The sequence below is a fragment of the Mustela erminea genome, chromosome 20 (genome assembly GCF_009829155.1).
Source record: "Mustela erminea isolate mMusErm1 chromosome 20, mMusErm1.Pri, whole genome shotgun sequence".
In the NCBI taxonomy this organism is placed as follows: Eukaryota; Metazoa; Chordata; class Mammalia; order Carnivora; family Mustelidae; genus Mustela; species Mustela erminea.
Window position 1 is genome coordinate 39375995 of NC_045633.1, and position 24358 is coordinate 39400352.

General features: G+C 49.9%; 1 protein-coding gene across 8 annotated transcripts; it reads right to left on the reverse strand.

Annotated features, from left to right (window-relative positions):
• Positions 1-7807: 7807 nt before the first annotated feature.
• On the reverse strand, positions 7808-22098 carry KCTD7 (potassium channel tetramerization domain containing 7). Of its 8 annotated transcripts, none has more exons than XR_004281977.1 (6): positions 21743-22098; positions 18936-19105; positions 15778-15956; positions 14950-15322; positions 10906-11234; positions 7808-9367 (listed from the first exon to the last, which is right to left on the reverse strand). XR_004281977.1 is itself a non-coding variant. In XM_032328381.1 (5 exons), the coding sequence occupies exons 1-5, from the start codon at positions 21884-21886 to the stop codon at positions 9355-9357; spliced, it is 879 nt and encodes a 292-aa protein (XP_032184272.1). In that variant the 5' UTR covers positions 21887-22097; the 3' UTR covers positions 7808-9354. The 8 variants fall into 8 exon arrangements, 4 of the variants coding, with proteins under 4 accessions (XP_032184272.1, XP_032184275.1, XP_032184273.1 ...); XR_004281978.1 differs by having other exon boundaries at positions 7808-9596; XM_032328381.1 differs by lacking the exon at positions 10906-11234 and having other exon boundaries at positions 21743-22097.
• Positions 22099-24358: the final 2260 nt, after the last annotated feature.

Genomic DNA, 24358 nt, shown 5'->3' on the forward strand with positions numbered 1-24358 from the left:
TTTTTTTTTTTTAGATTTTATTTATTTTTCAGAGACAGAGGGAGAGAGCGCGAGCGAGCACAGGCAGACAGAGAGGCAGGCAGAGGCAGAGGGAGAAGCAGGCTCCCTGCCGAGCAAGGAGCCAGATGTGGGACTCGATCCCAGGACCCTGGGATCATGACCTGAGCCGAAGGCAGCTGCTTAACCAACTGAGCCACCCAGGCGTCCCAACTTTACTTTTTCCTTTCTAACCTGGATGCTTTTTACTTCTTTTTCTTGACTAGTTGCTCTGGCTAGAACCTCCAACACAATGCTGAATAGAATGGGGGGGGGGACGAGCATGTTTGTCTTATTCTTGATCTCAGTGGCAGCACTTCTTACACCGTTGAAAAGAATGCTAGCCATGGGTTTTTCATATGTGACTTTCTTATATTAAGTCAGTTTCACTCCATTCCTAGTCTGTTGAGTGTTTTATCATGAATTGTGTCACGAGATTTTCTCTGTCAGTTGAGAAGATAAGGTAATTTTTTCACCCTTAATTCTCTTTAGACCATCTTTGTATTCTAGGACTATATTTCATTTGGCCACAATATATAATCCTTCTGATATGCTGTGGAATTCAGTTCATGTTTTGTTGAGAATTTTTGTGTCAATATTCATAGGGGATGTTGATCTGTAGTTTTGTTTTTGTTTTTTCCTATTGTGTCTTTATCTGGCTCAGTATTGGGGCAACAAATGAGTTAGTGAGTTAGAAAGCGTTCTCTACACTTTGTTTTTTGGGAAAGTTTGAGAAGGATTGGTATTAGTTCTTTAAATGTTTTGTAGACTTCTCCAGCAAAACCATCCAGTCCAAGGCTTTTCTTCATTGGAGGGTTTTTGATTACTGGTTCAACCTTGTCACTAGTTACAGATCTATCTAGATTCTCCATTTCTTGGTGATTCAGACTTGGTAGGTTTTCTATTTCTAAAAATTAGTCCATTTCCTTTGGTTAATTTGTTGGTGTACGTATGTTCATAGTATTTTCTTCTTATCCTTTTTATTTATGTAAAGTTAGTAGTAATGTCCCCTCTTTAATTTCTGATTTTAGCAATTGAGTCTTCTCTTTTTTCTCTGACATTCTAGCTAAATATTTGTCAATCTTGCCGATTGTTGTTGTTGTTGCTGTTTTTTAAGATTTTATTTGTTTATTTCAGAGAGAGAGAGAAAGCCCGAGCAGGAATCAAGGGCAGAGGGAGATGGAGATGCACACTCCCTGCTGAGCAGGGAGCCTGTCGTGGAGCAGGCTCTGTCATGAGCCAAAGCCAGACGTGTAACCAACCAAGCCATCAAGGAGCCCCAGTTTTGCAGATTTAAAAAAAAAATTTTGGTTTTTTTTCCTATATTCTTTTTATCCTATTCATTATTTCACTTTTCTCCACTCTAATGTTTATTTCCTACTCTTTGCTAACTTTGTCTCAGTTTGTGCTGCTCTTTTTTAGTTCCTTTAAGGTGTATAGGGGCACCTGGCTGGCTCAGTAGGTGAAGCATAAGACTCTTGATCTCAGGGTCATGAGTTCTATCCCCATATTGGGTGCGGAGCCTACTTTAAAAAAAAATTTTTAAGGTGTTTAGTTCGGTTACTGATTTGAGATTTCTTAACTATAGATGTTTGCAGGTAGAAATTTCACTGAAGCACTGCTTTCAGTACATTCACTATGTTTTGTATGTTGTGCTTTTATTTTCATTTGTCTCAAAAATTTTCTAATTTCCTTTATGATTTCTTCTTTGACTTCTGGTTATTTAAGAGCATTTTAAAAAATTTTTCAGTTATTGTGAGTTTTTCTTCTGTTACTGATTTCTAGTTTTGTTCCACTATAATTAGAAAAGACATTTTTATGATTTTTCAGAATTTATTAAAACTCATTTTCTGTGGTGATTATGTGATGTGATACAGGTTGGCTAACGCTACAGATGGAAACACTGGCAGTACAGAAGCATATCGAATCAACACATTGTATACCTTAAACTTACATGATGTTATATGTCAATTATATCTCAATAAAGCTGAAAATTTTTAATTTAAAAAAACGTGTTTTCTGGCCTAAAATATGTTTTACTCTGGACAGTGTTCTGTGTGCATTTGAGAAGAATGTGTGTTCCATTATTGTTAGGTGAAGAGTTCTGTATGTCTGTCTGCTAGGTGTACGTGGATTATACCATCATTCAAGTACTCTCTCCTTCTTGATCTTTCCTCTGGTTGTTCTATCCATTATTAAAAGTGGGATAATGAAGTCTCCGACTATTATTGTAGGATTGTCAGTTTCTCCCTCATTTCTCCTTGTTTCATATGTACTTGGTGTTCTGATTCAGATGCTATATGCTTACAATTGTTGGATCATCTTGTTGGATTAAATTTTTTTTCTGTATATAATATCCTTCTTGTTTCTTATAAGCCTTTTTCTAATGTAAAATTTACTCTAATAATATAGCCACCCCATACTCTCCTTTGTTTACTGTTTGCATGGAATACGTTTTTCCATCCTTTTACTTTTGACCTCTTTGTGTCTTTGAATCTAAAGTGAAACTCTTTTGGACAGCATATAGATGGAGCTTTTAAGAGAACATACTCCACAAGTCTATGACTTTTAATTGGAGAGTTTCATCCATTTACGGTTAAAGTAATGACTAATAAGGAATGACTTCTGCCATTTTGATAGTTCTCTATATGGCATATATATTTTTTTTATTCCTCAATTCTTTCATTACTGCATTTTTAAAAAAATTTTATTTATTTATTTGACAGAGATCACAAGTAGGCAGAGAGGCAGGCAGAGAGAGGGGGAAGCAGGCTCCCCGCTGAGCAGAGAGCCCGATGCGGGGCTCGATCCCAGGACCCTGAGATCATGACCTGAGCTGAAGGCAGAGGCTTTAACCCACTGAGCCACCCAGGCACCCCTCATTACTGCATTTTTGATATGCACTTGTTTTTCTGTAGCCTACCATTTTGATTCTCTTTTCTGTATATTTAAAAATTTATTTTCTTAGTGGTTAGCTTTGTGACTGTAATTTGCATCTTAAATTTATAACGACATAGTTTGAATACCAATTTATTTAAAATTGCTTATATTCTGTACATACACCTCTCTGTCCCCTTATCTGGTTACTGTCACAGATTTCAGCTTTAAAAATTATATGCCTGTTAACACAGGTTTACAATTAATGATTTATGTTTGTGCCTTTTAAATCATACAGGAAAAGTCTTTTTAAAAAGATTTTATTTAGGGACACCAGGGTGGCTCAGCTGGTTAAGCAGCTGCCCTCAGCTCACGTCATGATCCTAATGTCCTGGGATTGAGTTCCACATTGGGCTCCTTGCTCAGTGGGGAGCCTGCTTCTCCCTCTGCTTGTGCTCGTTCTCTCTCTCGGATTAAAAAATAAAATAGGGGCGCCTGGGTGGCTCAGTGGGTTAAGCCGCTGCCTTTGGCTCAGGTCATGATCTCAGGGTCCTGGGATCGAGCCCCACATCGGGCTCTGCTCAGCGGGGAGCCTGCTTCCCTCTCTCTCTCTCTGCCTGCCTCTCTGTCTACTGTGATTTCTCTCTCTGTCAAATAAATAAAATCTTTTAAAAAATAAAATAAATTATTTTATTTATTTTAAAGATTTTATTTATTCATTTGAGAGAAAGAGAGGATGCGCAGAGGAAAGGGCAGAGGAGCCTGCTGAGCAGGGAGCCTGATGCAGAGCTGGACCCTAGGAGCTTGAGATTGTGATCTGAGCTGAAGTCAGATGCTCAACTGACTGACTGAGCCACCCAAGCACCCCAACACTGGCTTTACATTTACCTAGGTATTTACCTTTCCCAGTGTTCTTTATTTCTTCATGTAGCTTCAGTTTACTGTCTAGTGTCATTTGCTTTCCAATCTGAAGGATTCCTTTGGGCATTTCTTACAGTGCAGGTCCACCAGTAACAAATTCCCTTAGCTTTTGTTTATCTGGGGATGTCTTATTTCTCCTTCATTCTTGAAGAGGAGTTTTGCCAGAGGTAATCTTTTTTTTTTAATTAATTATTTTAAAAAATAATTTATTTTAGAGAGAGAAGGAGGGGCCGATGGAGAGGGCGTGAGAATCTCAAGCAGACTCCATGCTGAGGACGGAGCCCAGTGAGGAGCTCAGTCTCATGATCCTGAGATCACGACCTGAGTCAAAACCAAGACCTGGATGCTTAACTGACTGTACCACCCAGGCACCCCCAGATACAGAATTCTTGGTTGACAGGTTTTTCTTTCAACTCTTCAAATATGTCAACGCACTGCCTTCTAGCCTCCACAGTTCTGGTAAGAAACCGTTTATATTCTTTTGGGGATCCCTTTTATGTGATGAATTTGTTCTCGCGACTCGCTGCTTTCAGGATTCTTTTTTCTTTGGCTTTCTACAGTTTGATTATGTTTCTTGGCGTGGATCTCTTTGACTTTATCTCACTTGGAGTTTTTTAAGCTTCTTGAATTTGTATATTTGCCCCATTTGCTTTATCATTTGTTCAGTCTCTCCCTACACACACATGCACAGAGTTTTCCTGAAGAATGCAACTAAATTACAGAATCATGCTTCTTGACTTCTGTATATTTCAGTGTGTATTTCCTAAAAACAAAGATACCCTCTTAGATGAGATCAGGTGCATTCGGGGTGGTACGGCCATAGACGAAAGATACCCTCTTAGAAAACCAAAGCAGAATCATTAAAAAAAAAAAAGGAAATTAACATTGATAAAATCCTACTGCTTAATCTACACCCCTTACTCAGTTTTCATCAATTTTCCCAAGAATGGCCTTTATATCTATTGCTTTTCCTGGTCCCAAATCTAACTCAGGATCATTTAATTGTCATGTCTCCTTTAATCTGGAATAGTTCTTCCATTTTTATTTGTCTTTCAAGTTCTTGAAATTTTTGAAAAGTGGAAGATGGTCAATCTAAAGAATGTCCTTCAATTTGGGTTTGTCTAATGTCTTCTCATGATTAGATTCAGGTTATTCATTTTGGCAGAGAAATCATATAAATAATGTGTCCTTCTCAGGACAGGCCTTTTGGCTAATGTTGACTTTGGGTACATGACTCATGAGGAATCTTTCAGATGTTTACACTGTAAAGTTACTATTTTTACCTTCGTAATTAGTTATTTGTAGGGAACCACTTTGAGACTATGTTAGATCCTGTTTTTCTTCAACAGCTCATCAGTTTTAGAATCCATTGATGATTCTTGTCTAAGTCAGTTATAAATTTGACCATTGCTAAATGTAGATTTTTCCAAACCCCATCCTTTCCTTTATATTTGTTAGCTGACATTTTACTATAATTAAGAACTTTCTAGGGCACCTTGGTGGCTCAGTCGGTTGAGCCTCCGACTCTTGGTTTTGGCTCAGGTTGTGATCTTGGGGTCATGGGGCTGCATAGGGCTGTAAATGTCGTGCACAACAGAGGCAACATCTCTGCCTTCAGGGAGCTTATTTAAAAGGAAATATAGACGTAACAAGATAATTACTATTGGTAATAAATGTTATAAAGGAAATATATCAGGTGACGTGATAGATAGTAATGAAAGTGCGCTTTAGATGGCATGATCAGAGGTCCCATTTATTATGTGACATTTGAGCTGTTATATGACATTTGAACGTAAAATAGGAAAGTGAGCCAGCCCATGAGAAGGGTTGGGGGAAGGGCATTCTTGGGAGAGGGAATGACAGTCACAAAAACCTGAGGCAGGAAGTGAAAAAAAGGCCAGAGCAGAGATGGGAAAAGAAGGAGCCGGGTGGTAAGAGGAGGCTGGGGTGCACAGGACCCAGATCAAACCTGGTAGGACCTTACAAGCCCATTGTAAAAGTGAAGGGTTTTCAGTGAGCGTGCTGTAGGATCTCATCAGACCCTTCAAGACTGTTTTGGAGAACAGATTGGTGGGGTAATCAGGGGCCAAATTAAGCGAAGTAGCCCTTGTAGTAACACAGAGTGAGAGACAATGGTGATTCAGACAGGTGAATTTTTGACGTTTTCAAGATCCATCCTGAAGAGATATTCAAGACTTGGTGATGGATTGCACTAGAAGGTGCGGTAAGGAGGAGTGTTAAAGATGATTCTCAGGTTTTTGTTGACTGGATGAATGGTGGTGGCATTTCCCGAGATAGAAAAGATAGAATAAGGATGTTGGGGTGGAAGAGGAAATGAAGAATTCCATTTGGATACGTGAGGCTTGAGATGGCTAACCGACCCTGAAGTAGCGGTATTTATCTGGTTACTGGGCATACAATTCAAGGCTGAGGAAGGAGGCCTGGGCAGGAGTATAAATTTGGGAGTCACCAGCATATAGTAATGCCAGTTATTGGGGCACCTGGGTGGCTTAGTCGTTCAGCATCTGCCTTCAGGTAAGGTCACAGTCCCAGGGTCCGGGGATTGAGTCCCGCATCGGGCTCCCTGGTTGGTGAGAAGCCTGCTTCTCCCCACTCTGCTCCTCCCCCAAAACGCTCTCTCACATAAATAAAATCTTTTAAAAAAAGATGCCAGTTATTGATTGCCTCTTAGCTCCATATTCATCCTTCGTTGGCTCTGCAGAATTGGGTTGGGACCTTTGAATATTTTTTCCTTTGCCAATTAACAGGATATTAAACTTCATTAGCAGAGGATATCAGGGCACCCTGCCAAGAGGAAAGGTACTTCCCTTTCTGGTTCCGGTGTGATAGCCCCAGCACAGCTTCTGCAGCTCTTGCAGTGCGTGGTCGCCAGCAGCACAAAGAGGCCAGCCGCTTTCCCCAGCACTCACCTTGCGTGGCTTTGTAGTGGAGTGCCTCTGATAAAACACCTCCCTGAAGAGATTTTCCCAGCGTCCTAGAGTTAGGATTTCAGCAAGTTTCACCAAGCATAGCACCCGATGACTTCCCTGCCATTCAGTAAACCATGGCTCTGCCCTCTCCAAAAAGGTCTGATAGCAGCTCTGGGGAAGGGGCTGTTCTTCCTTGGATCCCCTGTCTCGGTCCTGGGTGGCGCTTCCTCTATGTGGTCTTTCCACGTTCTCTCTAGTTATCACTACTGTTTGTGAACCAGCCCCTCATTATTACAATGCAACTATGATTAAGCTAACTTACATTAAAGATAGAAACTGTTCAATTACTACTTTTTTGTTTTGTCTTGACTAATACAAAATGACTCCTTGCAGTTCGGGAACGCTCACCGAAGAAGGAAGCAGCACATACTGTTGTGTCAGAAGGTCCCAAGAAGTCTGTTATTTTCCATTTTGAATGCGTGAGATATCAAGGCACGTGGGATAGCTGGCCTCCTTCTCGGGCTCTTGTGCATGTTTGCAGTATCTTCGGAAGCCAAAATGTTTGAAAAACACATCCCGCCTGCACTATGGGGAACAAGCTCCCAGTCTCACCTTGAGTACTCCGGGCACCTGCAGACAGACATCCCCAAAGGGCTTCCTCAGTGCCGCCTCTAGACCTTGAATCTGTTGGTCTTATTGCAACTCTCATGCCTACAAGGGTTGTCGGCCTGCCAGTGCCAGTATCGTGGACATGGGGAAACAGGGGACAGAGGCTGCCCATGCTTGTGCCTCCGTGATCCCTGCCAAGGCACTGAAGTGCGTCTGGGTTGCTTAAGACCATGATAGGAGAAAAGATGTACAGGGTTTTCAGCTACTGGAATTCTGGGTCCTTAGCAAGGGATCAGCTCAAACCCCATCCTAAAAAGGCAGGATGGCCATGTGAAGAAGTGGAGGAACATGACCGAATGACTACTGTCTATAAACCCCCAAAACTGTGGGGTAGTTGAGCATCTGGAGAACCTTCCACCTAAGAAACATCACTCCCCCCCGCCCCCGAAACATCACTTTCTTATACATTATCATGAGGATACCTTGGTTGAACTTTCTGGAAATCCCACTTCTGGATCTCAATCCACAACTGCAGGTTATCCCAGGGCTGCTGCTACCATCAAGGGGTCAGGATTGTCATCCCAGCAGAACACAGCACTGGCAGGGTTCGAAACCAGGCAGTAAACCCCATGTCTGCGGAATCCTCCGGTCTAAACGCCCAGCCAGTGTAAGTGGTGGAACATTCCAGTAGGTGACTATAAACAGTACTCCTCAACATCCTACCTCTCTGAACCAGCGCGAATTTCCAGACAGAGCTGTATTTGGAAGTATACAATCAGGCAGTTGGGTAGAACATTTCCTGAATATGTCTGGAGGCAGATACATGCTGCCTTGACTTTCTGGGAGTGCCAAGTGAATAACACCATCCTCATTTCGGCCAACAGTGATGTGGTCAGCTGACCAGGAAAGTCCCTATTTTTGTTAGGAAGCTCTTGGTGAATGCAGTTTCTGGGAAAAGTATGGTGATTATCCCTTCCAAGGGTAGAGGAGGGTGAAGCTAACTTACCTGTCTGGTGGGGCCTTGCCAGAATCTGCTGCCATTGCGGAAGCAGTCACGGTAGACACGGAACTTAGAGAGAAGGGCTGAAAATGCTCTTCAAATCCTAGCAGGCCAGGTGAGAAAGCTGAAACGGAAAGTCTGGGACCTTGGTGCAAAGAGCACCTACCTGCCTGAGAAGCAGCGGCAGACACTGCTGGACGGAACATCACCGCCAGGGCTGGCTACCAAATGCTGGATGAGGTACGGCCAGAAGTGGCAAACCAGCTTTAAAATGCCAAAGACAGGGCAGTCGTAAGCAGTGGGGGTGGGGGGTGGTGATGACGCAGGAAGAGTGGGGACAGTAGGCACCCACGACAGATGGGTGCATGGACAGATGGGTCCTCAGGACAGTGCAAGCTGAGGCAGAGCTGAAGGCAAGGATGTAATGCTGGAACTCACACTAATAAACACACTAATGGCATTTACAGAAGGTGATACACGTTCTTAGGACTTAAGCCTGATGATACCATCCAACCCACCTACAAACATAATAGAGGTATAAGGATTTCAATTCAACTCTTAACTGATTAATTTCTTTTAATAGAGATCAAGCTCTTAAGTTTCGTGGTGCTTTGGGTTTCTGTTTCTTAATTTTTCCTTAATAAAGGAGAAGTATGTATCCATCTATTCAAAAGATCTACTGGAGCTAGGCCACCTGCCACGATCACATGACACAGGAAAAAACCCAGGGTCTGTAATACATTAGGAGAAACTTCTAAAAGTCATGGTTTGTGGAAGGGTGATTCAGGTTGCCACTGAAATCACAGAAGGGCAGAAAAGGTACATCACAATCTAATTACGGGTCCCTTCTATGAAGTACTTCTGGATGGTTCAAGACGGTTCAAAGTCTTCCCTGCAGTTGAGTCGGACTTCTTCCTGGTGCACGACAGTCCCGTTTCCACTGAATTCCAGGTGGCTGGAGGTGGTGGAATCCCAGGATATTTAGATCATGTCACTGCTCGGGAAGAACAAGCGTGTGAAGGAAGAAGTCCTCAGCAGTCGGGACTGGGACTGCCTTGTTCCTAAGTCTGAACTTACTGTTACTGTGTGTATATGGGGGACGGTGGCAGTCTGGAGGGGGAGGGAAGAGCTCTGCCATCGGATGTAAGAGATAACCCAGATCTATGGCTTTTGTAATACTGTCAGTTTCTCCTTGCCTTTAGACTTCAGAAGTAGATATTCATCTAAGGGAAAAATGAGATACCTAATGTTCACGGCTAATAAGATCACTGTAGAAATGACTGGAGGAGGGGAAAAAAGGCATATAGTTACCCTTGCTCAGAACAAGAACTACCTTCATTAGCATCCTATTCATATAGGGGCTTTATTTTAAAGTTATGTTAGATATAAAGCTTAAAATTAAGTTTAAAAAAATGGAGAACACTAGGGGCGCCTGAGTGGCTCAGTGGGTTAATAAGCCTCTGCCTTCGGCTCAGGTCATGATCTCAGGGTCCTGGGATCGAGCCCCGCATCGGGCTCTCTGCTCAGCAGGGAACCTGCTTCCTCCTCTCTCTCTGCCTGCCTCTCTGCCTGCTTGTGATCTCTCTCTCTCTCTCTCTCTGTGTCAAATAAATAAATAAATAAATTTTTAAAAAATGGAGAACACTAAAACACATGACGGGAAAAACAAAATCGTAAGGAATCAAATGATAGGAAGTTAAAGATAAGTAAACAAAAGTGAAAGAAACATGCTGTAAGTGAAACAGATCAAAAGGAAAAGTTAGTGAAGCTAGCTACGAGGTCATCTCCAAAATGATGACAAAGGAACAAACAGGCCCAGAGCCTAAGGGCCAAAAAACCCAAGCCAGGCACACAAGATGCCCTAAGCTAAACAAAAAAGCCTTACATTCAGTTCTTCTCCTGAGGCCAGGGGCATCCTTCCGCACGTGGCCAGGCTGCACATCTGTGTGGCTAGGCCCGAGGGCTGCAGGAGTCTAACCCAGCCGCCCCAGATCATCTCACACCTACAGGCCAGGCGGCGACCCTTACTTGCCTCCATCACTGCCCACGAGCGGGGCCCTTCTCCGCCTAATGAACGCGTAGTACACTGGGGACCCGAGCTGGCTCTTTAATGCTCTGGGATTACTTAAAACCTACACATCAAAGAAAGTCTTTCTAACATTCCTTCCAGAGCATCTGCCGGTCAAATTTTCACAGGGTGAGCAGGGTGAAGCCCTAAGCCCGAGAGGTGGGACACTGAGCTGCCAAGAAGGGAGGGCCCCACTGAACACCTGCGAGGATTTCGGAAAAGGCCCTCAGAATCCTGACTTCTACTTACTAGCCGCCTGCCCTTGAGGAAATTACAGCTCTGCGAGCTTCAGTTTCCCACTCGTTAAGTATTATTGGTGTATTGTTACCCTGTGGTTGTGTGCACAGTAAGTAGGTCAGGGACATACTTGGCGCAGGTGATGCAGTGCTTTAAAAGTCAGAATCATCGGAGATTTAAGGAAGCAGTTGGAGGGCGGCACAGCTCCCCAGCACGTCAGGACTCACCTTTCCGGGTTAATTCATGGAGTGACTCCAAGGGACATCTTGATGAGGACACTCATTAGCCAGGAAGGTGTCCAACTCTGCTTCCAGAGGAAGGACAACTCAAGTCCATTTTCCTCAAGGACCGGTCTTAACCACTGAGGCCCACATAAGCTTAGAGCCATTTCTCTCTCCCTTGAAAGAAGTGGTGAATGACAGAAGGGATTCCTTTCGGAACCACCTGACGTGGTTGGGAGCTACACAGTGACTGCGCACCTGTGGTATCTTCTTCCCCTGGAGACCTCTCAACACGAGAGGGGAGAGCTCTGTGCCTAGACTGGGCGGGCACACTCCTACCTGGAACAGAGACAAGGCTAGAGTAACTGCAGAACGGCCTTCACGGGGCCCACGTCCCTTTTTCTTCAAGCCAGGGCAGAAGTTCCGCTGCCGAGCTCAGGAAAAGAGCCTAGTTTACGTCGTTGCGCGTCCCCAAACACACCACATTTCAAGGAGAAATCAAGACATTGTTTGCTAGCACCGTGAGGGCAGAGGAGAGATGAGGGTAAGTCCCTAGAAAAGAAAGGCACAGCACCCAGGTTCTAATTCTTCACTTTAATGCCATGTGCGGGTCCTGGGGCTCCATGCACCAAAGCGCTTACAGACAGGCAGCGAATGAACACAGGAGGTGTTATACCGTGTACACACACCCACCACCACACAGAACGCAGGCAGTGGGCGCAGGTGACTTCCCATGCTCCAGAGGCAACCGGTTCCTAGACCCAGTCTTTGTTCCCGCCTCCTCAACCCCTGCCAACCCACCCGTCTCCCCGTTAACATATGCATACATATACGTTTCTTCCAGAGTTCCAAAAAGTGCCTCTTTCACCCCATGTCCCCACGCTCCGGCTTCTGATGAATAAAGCCTCCCTCTTTCAAGGATCACAAGGCAGGCACTGCCTTCATGAACGAGCCCCAGTGAAAGGTACCTAAGAAAGCTTAATCACTTGGAATCAAATACGGACAGATCCCAGGTAGAGGTAAAATTCTACCTGGGATCAAAATGCCCAGTGAAGCAGTTTTGTTCTGTTGCTGCTGTCATTTCTCTTAACCTCTTCAGGATCCGGCTTGGACCCAGGTTGCACACTGAGGCTCACCCCACTTTGTGGCTTGCAAATGTCATTCTTCTAGTCCCCCAACAAGCAACCCAGAGCAGGAAGGTTGTGTCACCTGACCCGCCTGAGGCACAAGGCTCCGACAGCCTCCAGAACACCCTAAGCCCCAGGAAGAAAGAACAGAAACTTTCAGAGCACAGTTGACTCTCTGCACAGGATGGGCAATGGACAGCCTCGTGAGTTACCCCAGAGGTAGAGTAAGGATGCTGGCGATTCGTCTCTCTCTTCTATTTAGAGAGTTACCCAAAGAGCTCCTCCATCTGGCATGCTGTCATGTTTCGTTGTGGTTTTGTTTCGATCTCATTTGTTGCCATTAAGTTTTTCATTTTTGTGGAATTTTGTCACGGCTGCTATTGCACCATACAATCCTATCCCCTAAAACTTTCACCTTCCCAGCCAGCGAGCACAATACCGGGGAGAAAGGTGCCCAAAGTCAAACATAACGGAAGCTCCAAAGGCAGGCACTTGGTTTAACCCATCAATATTACGCACAAGAATTCAATGAAAACGTACTCCCTTGGATTGGGAACAAGCATTCACCTTTCGGAGCCCTCCTTGCTAACCCAACCTTTCGTATGCTCTAGACCTGACCATTTAGACTTGAGAAGGGATCCAACTGGGAAAAGTCACTTCCTCAGATACGCCCTTTATCTGGAGGCCATTATCACAAACCACCACATCCAAAAGCACTTTTCATCTTGGCCTTGGCTTCTCATCAGAGAAGGGCCAAACTGGGCCACTGAATTCTTTTACTTCGTTTGAAAAGAGCTCGAAGCTGGCTGCCAGTATCCCTGCTCTGCCTGGTCTACGGGCCCAGAGCCTTGTCTCTCCCACAGCGGCACAGAGTACACCACTGTGAGGACAACACAGGGCCAGATGGTCCAAAGGAGTGTCTCTAGCAAGGGGCCTGGGGACAGTGTCCTCCTGCAGCATTCATGTAGCCCTAAGCTAGTGTTCAGGCCTATCTTTGAGCAAACTTACATTTGAGCCTACCAGTCACTCTGTCTTCCATGTTTGGACTCTAACCAAAATACTGTGATGCCCTGGGCCAGCGGTGGCAACGAGAAGGAGCCAAGGCCAGATAACCGAAAGCACTGGGATTAATTGTCTCCTTTCTACTCACACCAGCTTTCTCCCGAAGAGCTTGCCTCAGTGTCTGTCCAAAAATGAGTTTGCATTAGGCAGTAACACCGATCGGAGCAAATTCAGTGAAGGACTTCTATTAGAACAAGACAAGAGCCGAGTTGTCGGAGTAAGCTTTAGGCAGGGACATCAACTCCAGAACAGCGATGATTCATTCATGGATGAGAACAACGGAGAGAACACATACCTCAGAACCTCAACAGCTGACTTTACCTTCCTCTTAGAACCCCGTGTGGACCTCTGTTCCACCACATGACGTGGAGTGCAAAACTGCGCCCTAACCCGCTCCACAGAGGGCCAGGAGGTCACTGCCCCACTGAGGGGTTCAGCGAGGTCCCAGGACTTGGCCTTCTCTTCCTCAGAAGGATGCAGACGTCTTCAGCTCCCCCTCCCGCTCCCCCACCAATCTGGTCTTGTAGGACTGAGACCAATGAGGCTGTCCTTGCCCGTGTTTTACATATAAAAAAACCTCCCTAGCAAATACCCAGGACCGTCAAGCACAGTCATGATCACAGGGAGAAGCCCTTAATGCAGCACAGGAATGTTACGTTCCCACTGCTGGTGCCACGCAGCTCCTTCAGGAGACGCGTGTCCACAGCCTGCTTAACTGCCCTGGTCTGAAGACGGGAGCAAGAAGAAAATGCACTGGGAGCAGGACCCTGTGGATCTTTTTCTCTGTCTGAGATGTGGAGATGGAGGCTTGCTACGACTGTCCTACAGCTCCTGGTCTAGCTGTGCCTCCCACCCAAGCCTTCGTTTGCTTCCTCAGAACAGACACTTCTGCTAGGAGAACGTGAGCAGGGTAAAGCAGCAGGGTTTAAAAAAGAGGGGGCTCCTATCTACAGAGGTTCACCACAAATTGGATGCTAACACATGAAATGGCAGCCAAAGAGATATTCTGAGCCTCCAGAAAGGATGTTACATCTCAAAGATAACAGAAGATCTATGCAACCTGCCTGCTTGACTCAGGGAATCTTCGAAAGGAACCTCTGAAATCTACATTACAGCCCTGAGAAGATAACCCTTCAAGCAAGGAAGGTTGGTGGAAGGTAGGAGAAGCTGCGGCCCTAAGGCAGGGCTGTAAACATTGTGCTCTTCTAAGGCCAACCTGGTGCACGGCTTTGGCAACTATGGTTACATCTCCAAAAGGTGGTGAAGAGTATGTTTCAGGAGGAAGAGTCTCTCCACATCCTAAAACAAAGCCTGGAACTATCCCTGGGGGAAGAGGGAGAGAAAATGCTTCTCCTTCAGTCAGGGGCTTTGGGGTAGGTTCTTGGGTAACCCCCATAGCAATCTGTGCTCATACCTGTGTGCTAGGCACACGCAAGGGGCCCTCGAATGGGGCTGAAGGAGGGATCATGCCTGTAGTAGTCTGGTAACGTGGCACTAAAAAGGGCAGAAACTCTCTTGCAAGACCAGGAGAGTGACAAAACCTCTCTGGACTTCCTGGTCCAGCCCCAGCTCGCCAGACCCCATCAGCCTCAGGAAAAGACTGCCGTGCCCTGAGGAAAGGTCAGGAGAGCGCGGGTACAAGTCCCTCCAGGCCACACGCCCTAAGCCTGACCTCAAGGCCCAGCCAGGAGACCGGAGCTGCCAGGAGACCTTCAACCCCTTGCAGCTGTGCCCCAGGACTTGGTCCTCACCTCAGTGGGTCTGGGGCAGTTAGTGCCCCTCTCAGGATCCTACTCCCAGAGCCACTAAAGAGAGCAGACGCCCTCCCTGACAGGCCTCTCTCCCTAGCAGGGCTACTCACCACCACGTGATCTTGAACTCATAGATGGGACGCTTGCAGTAGTAGTGGTTGATGAGGTGCTTGTCACACACCCCGATGCACTGATGGTCCACGACGAGGCCCTGGGCTGAGAGGTCCGTGACCAGGCAGTGCAGTAGGTCATAAACATCAGCCACAGCCTCCCAGGGCCCAAAAGACACATCCACCTCGCAATGGTGCTCAAAGAGCTGCCCATCGCTCTCGCTCCGCTCGAAGCGCAGGGAGTTGAGAAGCGGACACTCGTAGGGGGTGATGGGCATCTCCTCCTTGAAGACACAGACCTTGAGCTTGGCAAAGCGGGCCTTCCGCTGTACCGCACGCAGCCGGGCAATCTCCACGATCCGCTCCAAATGGTCTGTGGGGGTGAAGACGGCACCCGTCACTGGGACACGGGTCAGGAGGCTGGGGCGTGGGCGAGGCAGGGTCAGGGCACACAGAGAGAGCCCCAGTGGAGGCAGGATCCAACGGGGGAGCGAGATCCTGGGGAAGGGACTCTTTGGGCTCATGAAGGATGCAGACTTAAACAGGGGTCATGGACCACCGTGGCAAAAGGAAACCACAACGATGGAATGGCGATAATCCTTTTGAAATGGGATTTGATGATGTCATAGGCCAAGTGGGTCCTATTTAACCTGAATCGTCCCAGTGTGACCGGGAGGGGAGGGCAGAAAGGGAAGCAGAAATCTCTCCAACCTTGAGCAATGCAGATGACTCTCAGACCCACTTCTTCTGGTGAAGACCTAGGCCCGGACAGATGCCTTCAACCCTCCTTTCCCACACCTTGACCACCCTGGGCAGTTGACCCCTCACCTTTGTAATAGGGCATGAGTCCCAGAAACGCCTGGCGCACTTTCTCCCCCTTCAGAGGCTGCATGTTCTCTAGCTGCTCCAGGAGGGGACCGATGGCATAGTACTGGGCCTCTTTGTACACAGCCCGTACACGTTCCCGGGGCGGCAGGTCGCCCGAGCGCAGAAAATTCAGCACATCTCTGAGCAGGAAGGAAAGAGAGGTGCTGAGAAGGAGCTAATGGACCTGGGCAGTGACACATGGTAGTTAGAGCACAGAATCTGGAACCAGACTACCAGCTGCATAATCTTGGGTAAGTGAACCTAACCTCTCTGTGCCTTGATTTTCTCATCTGTAAAATTAGGGAAAATTGTAAAAAAAAAAAAACAAAAAAACCCTACGCCATAATGGGATCAAGGGATTCAGTGAGTTTATAGATAAAAAGTGCTTGAAAAATACCTGGCACTGGGTAAGCCCTTAGTATACATTAGCAGCTGTTATTATCAGCATCATTACCATTAAAATTACTATTAGGTGTATTTTTTATTTTTATTAGGTGTTGTTTTTATTGGGTATATATAGGAATAATGGAAAGATATGATTTCTGGGCTCCTTAATCTAGATTTTTAAATTAAGGTATAGTTAATACGCAATCAAGGTATACAGTTTGATTATGACCACCACCTACACCAAGATACAGAACATTCCATCTCCTTAAAGTTTCCCTCTGCCTCTTCCCATTCAAGCCCCAAATTCTTCTATCAACAAAGACTACTTCTGCCTCATCGTGACGTCCATATAAGCGGAAGCACACAGTACGTTCTCTTCTATGCTTATCTTCTCTCCTTCAACAGAATGCTTCTGAGACTCATTCCGTACGTCATGTGTGACAAAGGAGGTGGCCCGGCACTGAATGGATAGCCTGTCGTTTATTTACCAATTTTCTTGTTGATGGACAGTTGCGTTGTTCCAGTTTGGGGCTCTTATGAGTAAAGCTGTTATGAACATTCCTGTGTAAGACTTCCTGCGGACACACGTACCAACTTCTCCTGGGTATATATTAGGAGTAGAACTGTTCACTTGTAAGGTGAAGTGCACACTTAACAAAATGGTCGTAGCGTTTTACATTTTCACCAGCAATGTACAAGGGTTCCTCATCTTCTCTACATCCTCGCCATCAGTCTTATTCTGTAGCTACAAAGACATCAAACGACTACCCACAACACCTGAACAAACTGGTGCTTGGGTGAATAGAATCACATGCTGCATTTTCTTAAAATAAAAACTCCGTTCTTTTCATTCTATCTTCAGATTCTTTAAGTGCTAAGAGTAATCAGACTACTGGTAGGTGTGGGCAGGTCTTTTCTGTAAAGACGTGTGAGTAAACCCCAAGATCAAGATGTTGCCTCAGTAGTGGTCTATGACCAAGACGTAACACCAGCGAACACTGACTAAGTCCTGATCTGTGTCAGTCATTCTCCATGTCTTATCCCATTGAATCACTTCAATGACATTGTGCAGTAAGTTCCATTTTAGGTCCATTTCATAAGTGAGAGAAAAGAGGGGCTCGGAGAAGTTAAAGAACACTCTTACTCAAGGAGCCACAGCTAGCAGGAGCCCAAATGCAGACCTGCCTGACTCCAAGCCCATATCCACAGTGGTCAGACTCCAGTCCCAAGCGTTTCACTCATCAAGCAGCCTTCGTGGTGGGTACTGGGAGCACAGGAGCCGCCCCAGCAGAGAAATGTACCTGACCGAATGCCTTAAACACCTGTACTATTTTATCTGAGTCTTCAGGCAACTTCATCTGCTGATGATGAGTCATAGGCCACGGGAGTCCAGCAGCCCAAGGAGAAATGCTACAATATCCTGCTTTCTGCCACACCCCTGCCTGCCTCCGACCCTCTCCAGCTATGGCCACCTGGGCACAGGCACATCAACCTAGAGCCAAACCCTGCTCCCCCTCCCCACAACCCCTTTCCAAATTAGCGCTCTAGGATCTTAAGCAAACCTTGGTCTGCTCTGAAAAACATAACCCCGGGGCAAGGCCCAGCTAAGAGTACTGTGGGAGCTGCCAGCTGGGGCCAGCACTTTCCTCCCCCAAACAGCCTGCAAACAAAAATCTTTTTATAGCTCTGCAGAGTGATGTGACACTTTGTTTTCTCAGCATCGGAGGCAGCTGACAGCCCAATGGGGACACCCAGATGGTTCAAAGTAAATTGTTTGACCAGAGGCTCCTTTCTGAGGATAAAAATGACCTTTCTCCCAGTGCGGGCAATCCGAATCAGAGGCCAGCACGGAGAGGTAGTGGCTGTAGAGTTTCTGCCTCCCTAGTCGAGAACCGCTGAAGGTCGAGAACCATGTTCGTTCTCTAGGCATTCCAAAGTTGGGCTGAAGGGCCAAACAGCTTTTGCCACATGCTCTGGAGGGACCTGGCCAGAGGTCACAGAAAGGCTCCTTATGTAATCGGCATGGCAGGCCTGCGAGGCAGCCACAATTATTTCTCATTTCACAAATAAGGAAACTAAAACATAAAGTCTTTAAACTGTTTATGTGTGAGGTGTCAGAAATCCTTTCTTGCGAAGGGCTATTTTCTTTTTTGAGATTGTGTCTTTCCATGTTTTAGTGTTAAAATGACAGTCAAAATTGAAGTGTTTTTTTCGTTTTTGGGGGTTTTTTTTGGTAAAGACTTCTTTTGGCAAAATTAAAGGATGGCAATCACATATTGGCGCTTCCCTCACCTTTTTTTTTCATTTGTTTTAAACTATTGAAGGAAGTCTGACAACATGGTCACACACCATGTCCCTCCCTAATGGCAATGTGGAGCCCCAGAATCCGAATCTGAGGATTTCCCGCAAGAAGCTGTGTTGGAACTCCCCCGCCTCCAGGTGGGATCACATCTATTCCACACAGACGACAACTTTCTGGTCTTCAGTTTCACAGGACAGAAGCTGTTCCACCACATGCAGCCACTGGGTGTCACCTGGGATTTCTCGGGCTGTCTTCATCTCCTCTGGGAAACTAACTGCCTTTTTATCTCATTCAATAAACACATTTATTAAATTCCAGCAGCACATTTGCGATCTCCTCTTCTAGGTACTGTAGAAGACACTAACGCCCCATACTGAAGCCCAGGACACTTACTCGGACTACAGAGTTGATCACAGAGGGATAAACATACCCAAAGTGCGTGCCATCCCGGTCAATGAAGTACCGGCCCTCGGCGTCGGTGGGGATGTAATGCCGCCCGCTGAACATGGCCGCCAGCATGGTGTCCTCATAGCGCCGCAGGGTAGACAGGCGTGTGGTGAAGTGAGCCCCTCCAATGTTAAGGGGGACAACCTCAGGAAACTGGAAAGGAACCACCGGCACTTTCAGCCAGGCACTGGGGAATGAGAGCAGGGGCTGCTCTGTCTGCGTCTCCTTGGGTCTCATCAGTGCTGCACCACCCAGATACCCAAGGCTAAAATACGGGAGTCTTTCTGAATGCTCTCCTGTCGCCCCTTCCCCCACACTCCTCAGTTGCCAAGTCGACCCCACTGTTCCCCGATACCATTCAATCAGGCCTCCCCAACCCAGTTCTACTATCTCTGCTCTAGAATGAATCTACCATTTTTATGTCCTTGCTTATGCTGTCTTCTCTGTCCGGAATGTTCTTCCCAGTCTCCCTCTGTCCATCTAGCTAATGCAATTGCCCTGAATGTGGTGTGTGTTGTTCACTGCACAAGGGCACCTGTCTCCCAGTGATCTGCCAGCCCAGCTGTGTGCCCTTTGTCTAATGCACACCACGGCACCATATAAGTTAGCAGCATCCATTCATTCTAAACGCTTCTCTTTAAGGTTCCTGATCCTGTGAGTGTTCTGCCCTTTGTTCCCCGCTTGCCCCCACGACCGAGTTAACTAATGAGTCACCCTCCACTGTGCCTCCACCATGTGCCACGCTCTGCTCTCTGGAGTGCCTGGCGTGCCGCAGGGCAGGCTGGCTGTTACGTACTCCTGTCAGCTCTCCTTTCTAGAACCCAAGCTTCCTGAGGGCAGCATCTCATTCACTAACCACGAGGCCACCCACAGCAGGGCTCCCAGATGGTCGTGGATCATTCCAGACATCCACCCCGCATTCGCTTTACCTCACTGCTTCTCTCCTATTTAAACCATAGAGCGAGATCAGTGCCTGGTCCAGCTCAGGTTCCGGAGGCACGGGCAGGGGGAGAACAGGGCATGATGGTACAGAATGGCCCAAAGCAGCTCTGGATAAAATGCTCAGCACCCGCTGGGGGGAGGGGGATCTTTCACTGCTTGTTGTTTTTAAAGAAATGAAGCCAGTTCTCTCTAATTTTCCCACAAACCTCCAGCTTAACTAAAATTCTACACTAGTGCATACTTTTCAGTATTATAACATCTCTCAGGCTCCCGGGTACCTTTGTCTGCAGAGTCCTTTCCCCCAGCTTTCCAGTTCCATCTTTTCCCCACTCTTTTTTGAGGTGTAGCTGACACACAAGGTTGCGTTAGTTCTGGGGTGTTGGGCACAGTGGTCTGGAAGGTCTATAGGGCACAGTATGCTCACCACTCGGCGGCTACCGCCTGCCATCAGATACCACTATTACAGGGTCGATGACTACATTCCCTGCGCTGTGCCCTTCATCCCAGTGACCTGCTCATTTCGTACTGGAAGCCCGCACCCTCCAGTCCCTTCAGCCACTCTGCCCCTCCTCCCACCCCCTCCCCTCTGGGAACCACTGGTTCATTCTGTTTATGAGTCTGTTTATGCTCCGTTCGTGTGTTTGTTTTGTAGATTCCACATATAAGTGAAATAATACGTTTTCAAATTGTTGGTGAAACACAGCAGGACCGCAACACACTCCGTCAAAGTTACCCGGAGCCCCACGCGCTGTCCGGGTCGCAGTGAGGACCCAAACAGGCCCTGAATGAGCGAGTGAGGAAGGAACAGGACAGAAAGGCAGGTGCGGTTCTTGGGTGGGTGCCCTGTCACCCTGTCCCTCGGCAGCCGAAGGGCAGCTGGTGCCTTCCACGCGCTCCGCAGCTCCTGCGCCCAGGACGCGCTGCGGCGGGATAACGCGACTCCACACTTCTGGAGCTCTCGGGGCCTCTTCCAAGGGCATCTCCTGCCTGTCCGGGGGTTGGCTCGGTAGAGCTGAAGACCGGGGCGCCGAGGGAAGCGGTCCAGCAGCGTGCGGACCCCACAGCCGGCAGCGGGCCTGGCGCGGGTCCCGCGCTCCCGCTCGCAGACCACGCCGCCTTCCCCGCGACGGTGCCCAAGAGACGACCCCGCCGCGGCCTTTCCTTCCCCAGGGGCGAAGATGCCCGCAGGGTTCGGCTCGTGGGCACGGGCGTTTCGGGATGCTGCGAGCGCAGCTTCCAGCCCCGAGGGGACCGGCCACCCCCGCCCCGCCCCGCGCCCCCGGAGCTGTCCCCCCTCCCGGGACTGCACGCGCCCGGGCCTCCCTCCCGCAGCGCCGCCGCAGCTCCTCCTAGTCCCGTCCGGCCGCGCCGCGAGGCCCCACCTTCCCTCTTCCCCGCCGGAGGCTCCTACACGAAGCCCGGAGGGGCCCCCGGCACGGGGGCGGGGAGGAAAGCCCCGCGGCCGGCGGGCGGAGGCGGACACGCCGATCCGCGGGCCGCGTCTCTGCACGGGCCAGCCGGGCAGCAGGTCTGGGCGCCGCGAGGGCCGCCTCTTGGCTTTCCGACAGACGCTCCCCTCTCGGGGCGCCCGGCCCTCCCCCGGCCCCGTCCCCCGTCGCTCTAAGGACCGGCCGCGGGGTGCGGCCCGTGAATTCCGGGAGCGGGGGCTGGGCCGGGGGACACACCCCGGGTGCGCTGGGCCGGGCCGGGGGGAGCAGGCGCAGCTCCTCGGGCGCCGCCCTCGGCCCGGCCTCTGACCCCAGCCGCAGCCCCGCTCTCGCCCCGCGGTCAGCTCTGCGGGGCCCCGGCTTCTCCCCTGCGCCCCTCCCCACGCCCCGGCCCCGGTACCTCCTGGGGCAGCAGGGGCAGCGCGTGCCCCGCCTGCGTGGCCGTCGGGGTGGCCGGCTCCACGAAGTCGTCCTCGGCGTCGGAGCTGGACATGGCACCGTCCGCGCGACGGCTGTCTGGCTCCCGCCCCGTGACTGCCACCATCCCTCTGGCTCTGCACAGTGGGCGCGGCTGCGGGCGGGCGGCGGCGGCCCGGACACTAGCGCCGAGCGGCGTCGGGCATGACGCGACGCGGCCGAGGGGCGGGCCCGGGGGGCCGAGGGCGCGGGGTGCGGGGGCCCGGGGGCGGCCACTCCCTCCGCGCCGAGCGGCTCGCCGACCACCGCGCGCACCGCCGGGCCACCGGCCTGACCCGGCCGCCTCCCGCTATTGGCCGACGCGCCTCTTGCTCCGCCTCTGATTGGCAGGAAGCTCGTCCAGTCCGAGAGCAGGCAGCGCGTCGGCCTGCGCCTGAGTGGCCACTGGGAGCCGGGCTGCGGGCCCGCCCTGCCCTGATTGGTCGTCAGGCCAGCGGACGCGCCCTCTCCGCCCGCCCCTCTCGGCCGGCGCGCAGGGCGGTGCGCGCGCGGCCGCCGCGTCTACGCGGGCTCTCCTCGTTGGCTCCGAGGGTGGTGCCCGCGTCGGGGTCGGCGCCTCCTCGCTGGAGAGAGCAGGCGGGGCCCGCAGCCCGGCCGTTGGTCTGTGGGCGGCGCTGTCGGCCCTGGGCCCCTGAGGCGCCGAGGGCCGGGGAAGTCCGGGGCGGGGAGAGCAGGCCGCCGCGGTGGCGGTGCGGGAGGGCGCGGCGGAAAGGGGCGGAGGCCAGTGAGGTGTGAGGTGCGGGAGGACGCGGAGGGTGCGGGGTCGGCTGAGGTGCGGGAGGGGAGGGAGGGGGAGGAGGGCGGCGGCCGCTGAGGTGCCGGAGGAGCGCGGCTCGGGGGCCGAGCCTGGGCTCCCCGCGCGTCCGGGGGAGTCGGGCAGGAACCGGGGAAGGGAGAGCGCGGACGCGGAGAAACCGAGTTCCGCCCCGGGAATCCGCCCGGGAAGGCCGCGGACCGACGGCGGGCAGGGGGCGGCTCCGGCTCCGGAAGCAGGGCCGCGCGGAGCGGTGAGAGGGCGCCCGGGGGCCCAGGACGCAGGGGGGCCCGCGCCACCACGCCTGCCCGCTCCGCCGTGCTGCGGGGAGAGGCTCCAGGAGACGTCGGGAGGGACGGGCTGAGGAGCAGAGGCCCGCGCGGAGGCGGGGGCGCCTGCAGGACCCCGGGGTCACGTCTCCGAGGGCAAACCACGCGGCAAGCCCGACGCGAGCGACCGCCGCTCCTGCCCGTGTCTCCCGGGGAGACGCGCCGAACGCGAGCTCGAGGCCTGCTTCCCCACGGAGCCTGCGCGCCCGGTCCGGCTCCGGGAGCGCCGCGCGCCGAGCGCGGTCCTGTCCGGACTCGCCCCGGACCCCCCTGCCCCCTCCTAAATGCGGGATCAGTCCGTGCCGCCTTCTCTTTCCTGGGGATCACGACGCAAAAACGCAAAACCGTATGTGTATAGTGAAGAGCGAGTGTAAAGCAGAAGCTCCGTCGAGAGCCGGACACCGCCGGCCCCCACATGCTCCAGGGGCCTCCCTCCGGAGGATCACCTCGGTTCTCCCAGAGGTCACCTCGGTTCTCCCAGAGGTCACTTCCGTTCTCCCAGAGGTCACCATCATCCTCACTTTTCTGACAGCCCTCTCCTTGTTTTCCAGGCTTGACCACTCTCGTCTACATCTCTAAGCAATGCAGTTTAATTTTAGCTGTTTTTAGACTTTATTTTTTTCAAGATCTATTTATTTTAGAGAGAGAGAGAATGGGGGGCGGGGCAGGGGCGAAGGAGAATCTCAAGCAGGCTCCCCGCTGAGCTGGGAGCCTGACGTTTTATCTTCTCCCCTGGCCTACCCAGAGCCTGTGTATCTAAGCATCTCCCTGGAATGCCTTTGTGTGTTCCCCTTCCAGCACCTGACAGAGTCCACCAGATTAACCCGTCAGCCTTCCACGCTCTGCTTCTGGGTGAGTGCCATCCCCATGTGAGCTGGTGCCCTATAAATGCATGATTAACAGTGCCACGGGGCCATCTGTCCATGGTCTCTTCTAGTCAGCTCTCGCTTTTTTAAAAAATTGAGATGTAATTGACATAGAACATTATACTGGTTTCTGGTGTACAGTGATTGACTATTTGTATGAGTGGCAAAAGGCTTACCACAGTAAAACCAGTCAATATCTAAGTCAGCTTCCTCTTCTGTTTCCAGTCTGATTATTCTCTCCAAGATCCCTCTGCACCCCAGGAAATCGCTCCTCCTTCCAGCGAATGGCAGTCTGGCTTTTACTGTATAGCGCAATGAGGCTATCAGGCCTAAAGAACTCCCTGCACTTCCTACCATCTCCCTTGCGCGTTAACCCTCTTCTCTGGGTTTGAGGCTTAGTCTCCAAAGCAGGCTCTGACTTTTCCAGGATTGCACTTGCTCCATCCGGTAGCCCTTTTTTCTCCTGAATTTTCAGTCTCTTCTTCTAGATCGTTTCTTTTGCTACAGGCTATATTTATGTGCCAGCTTCTCCCAGCATAATAAATACAAATTCTTCTTCAGCACTGCATCCTTCTCTAGGCTGCACACCT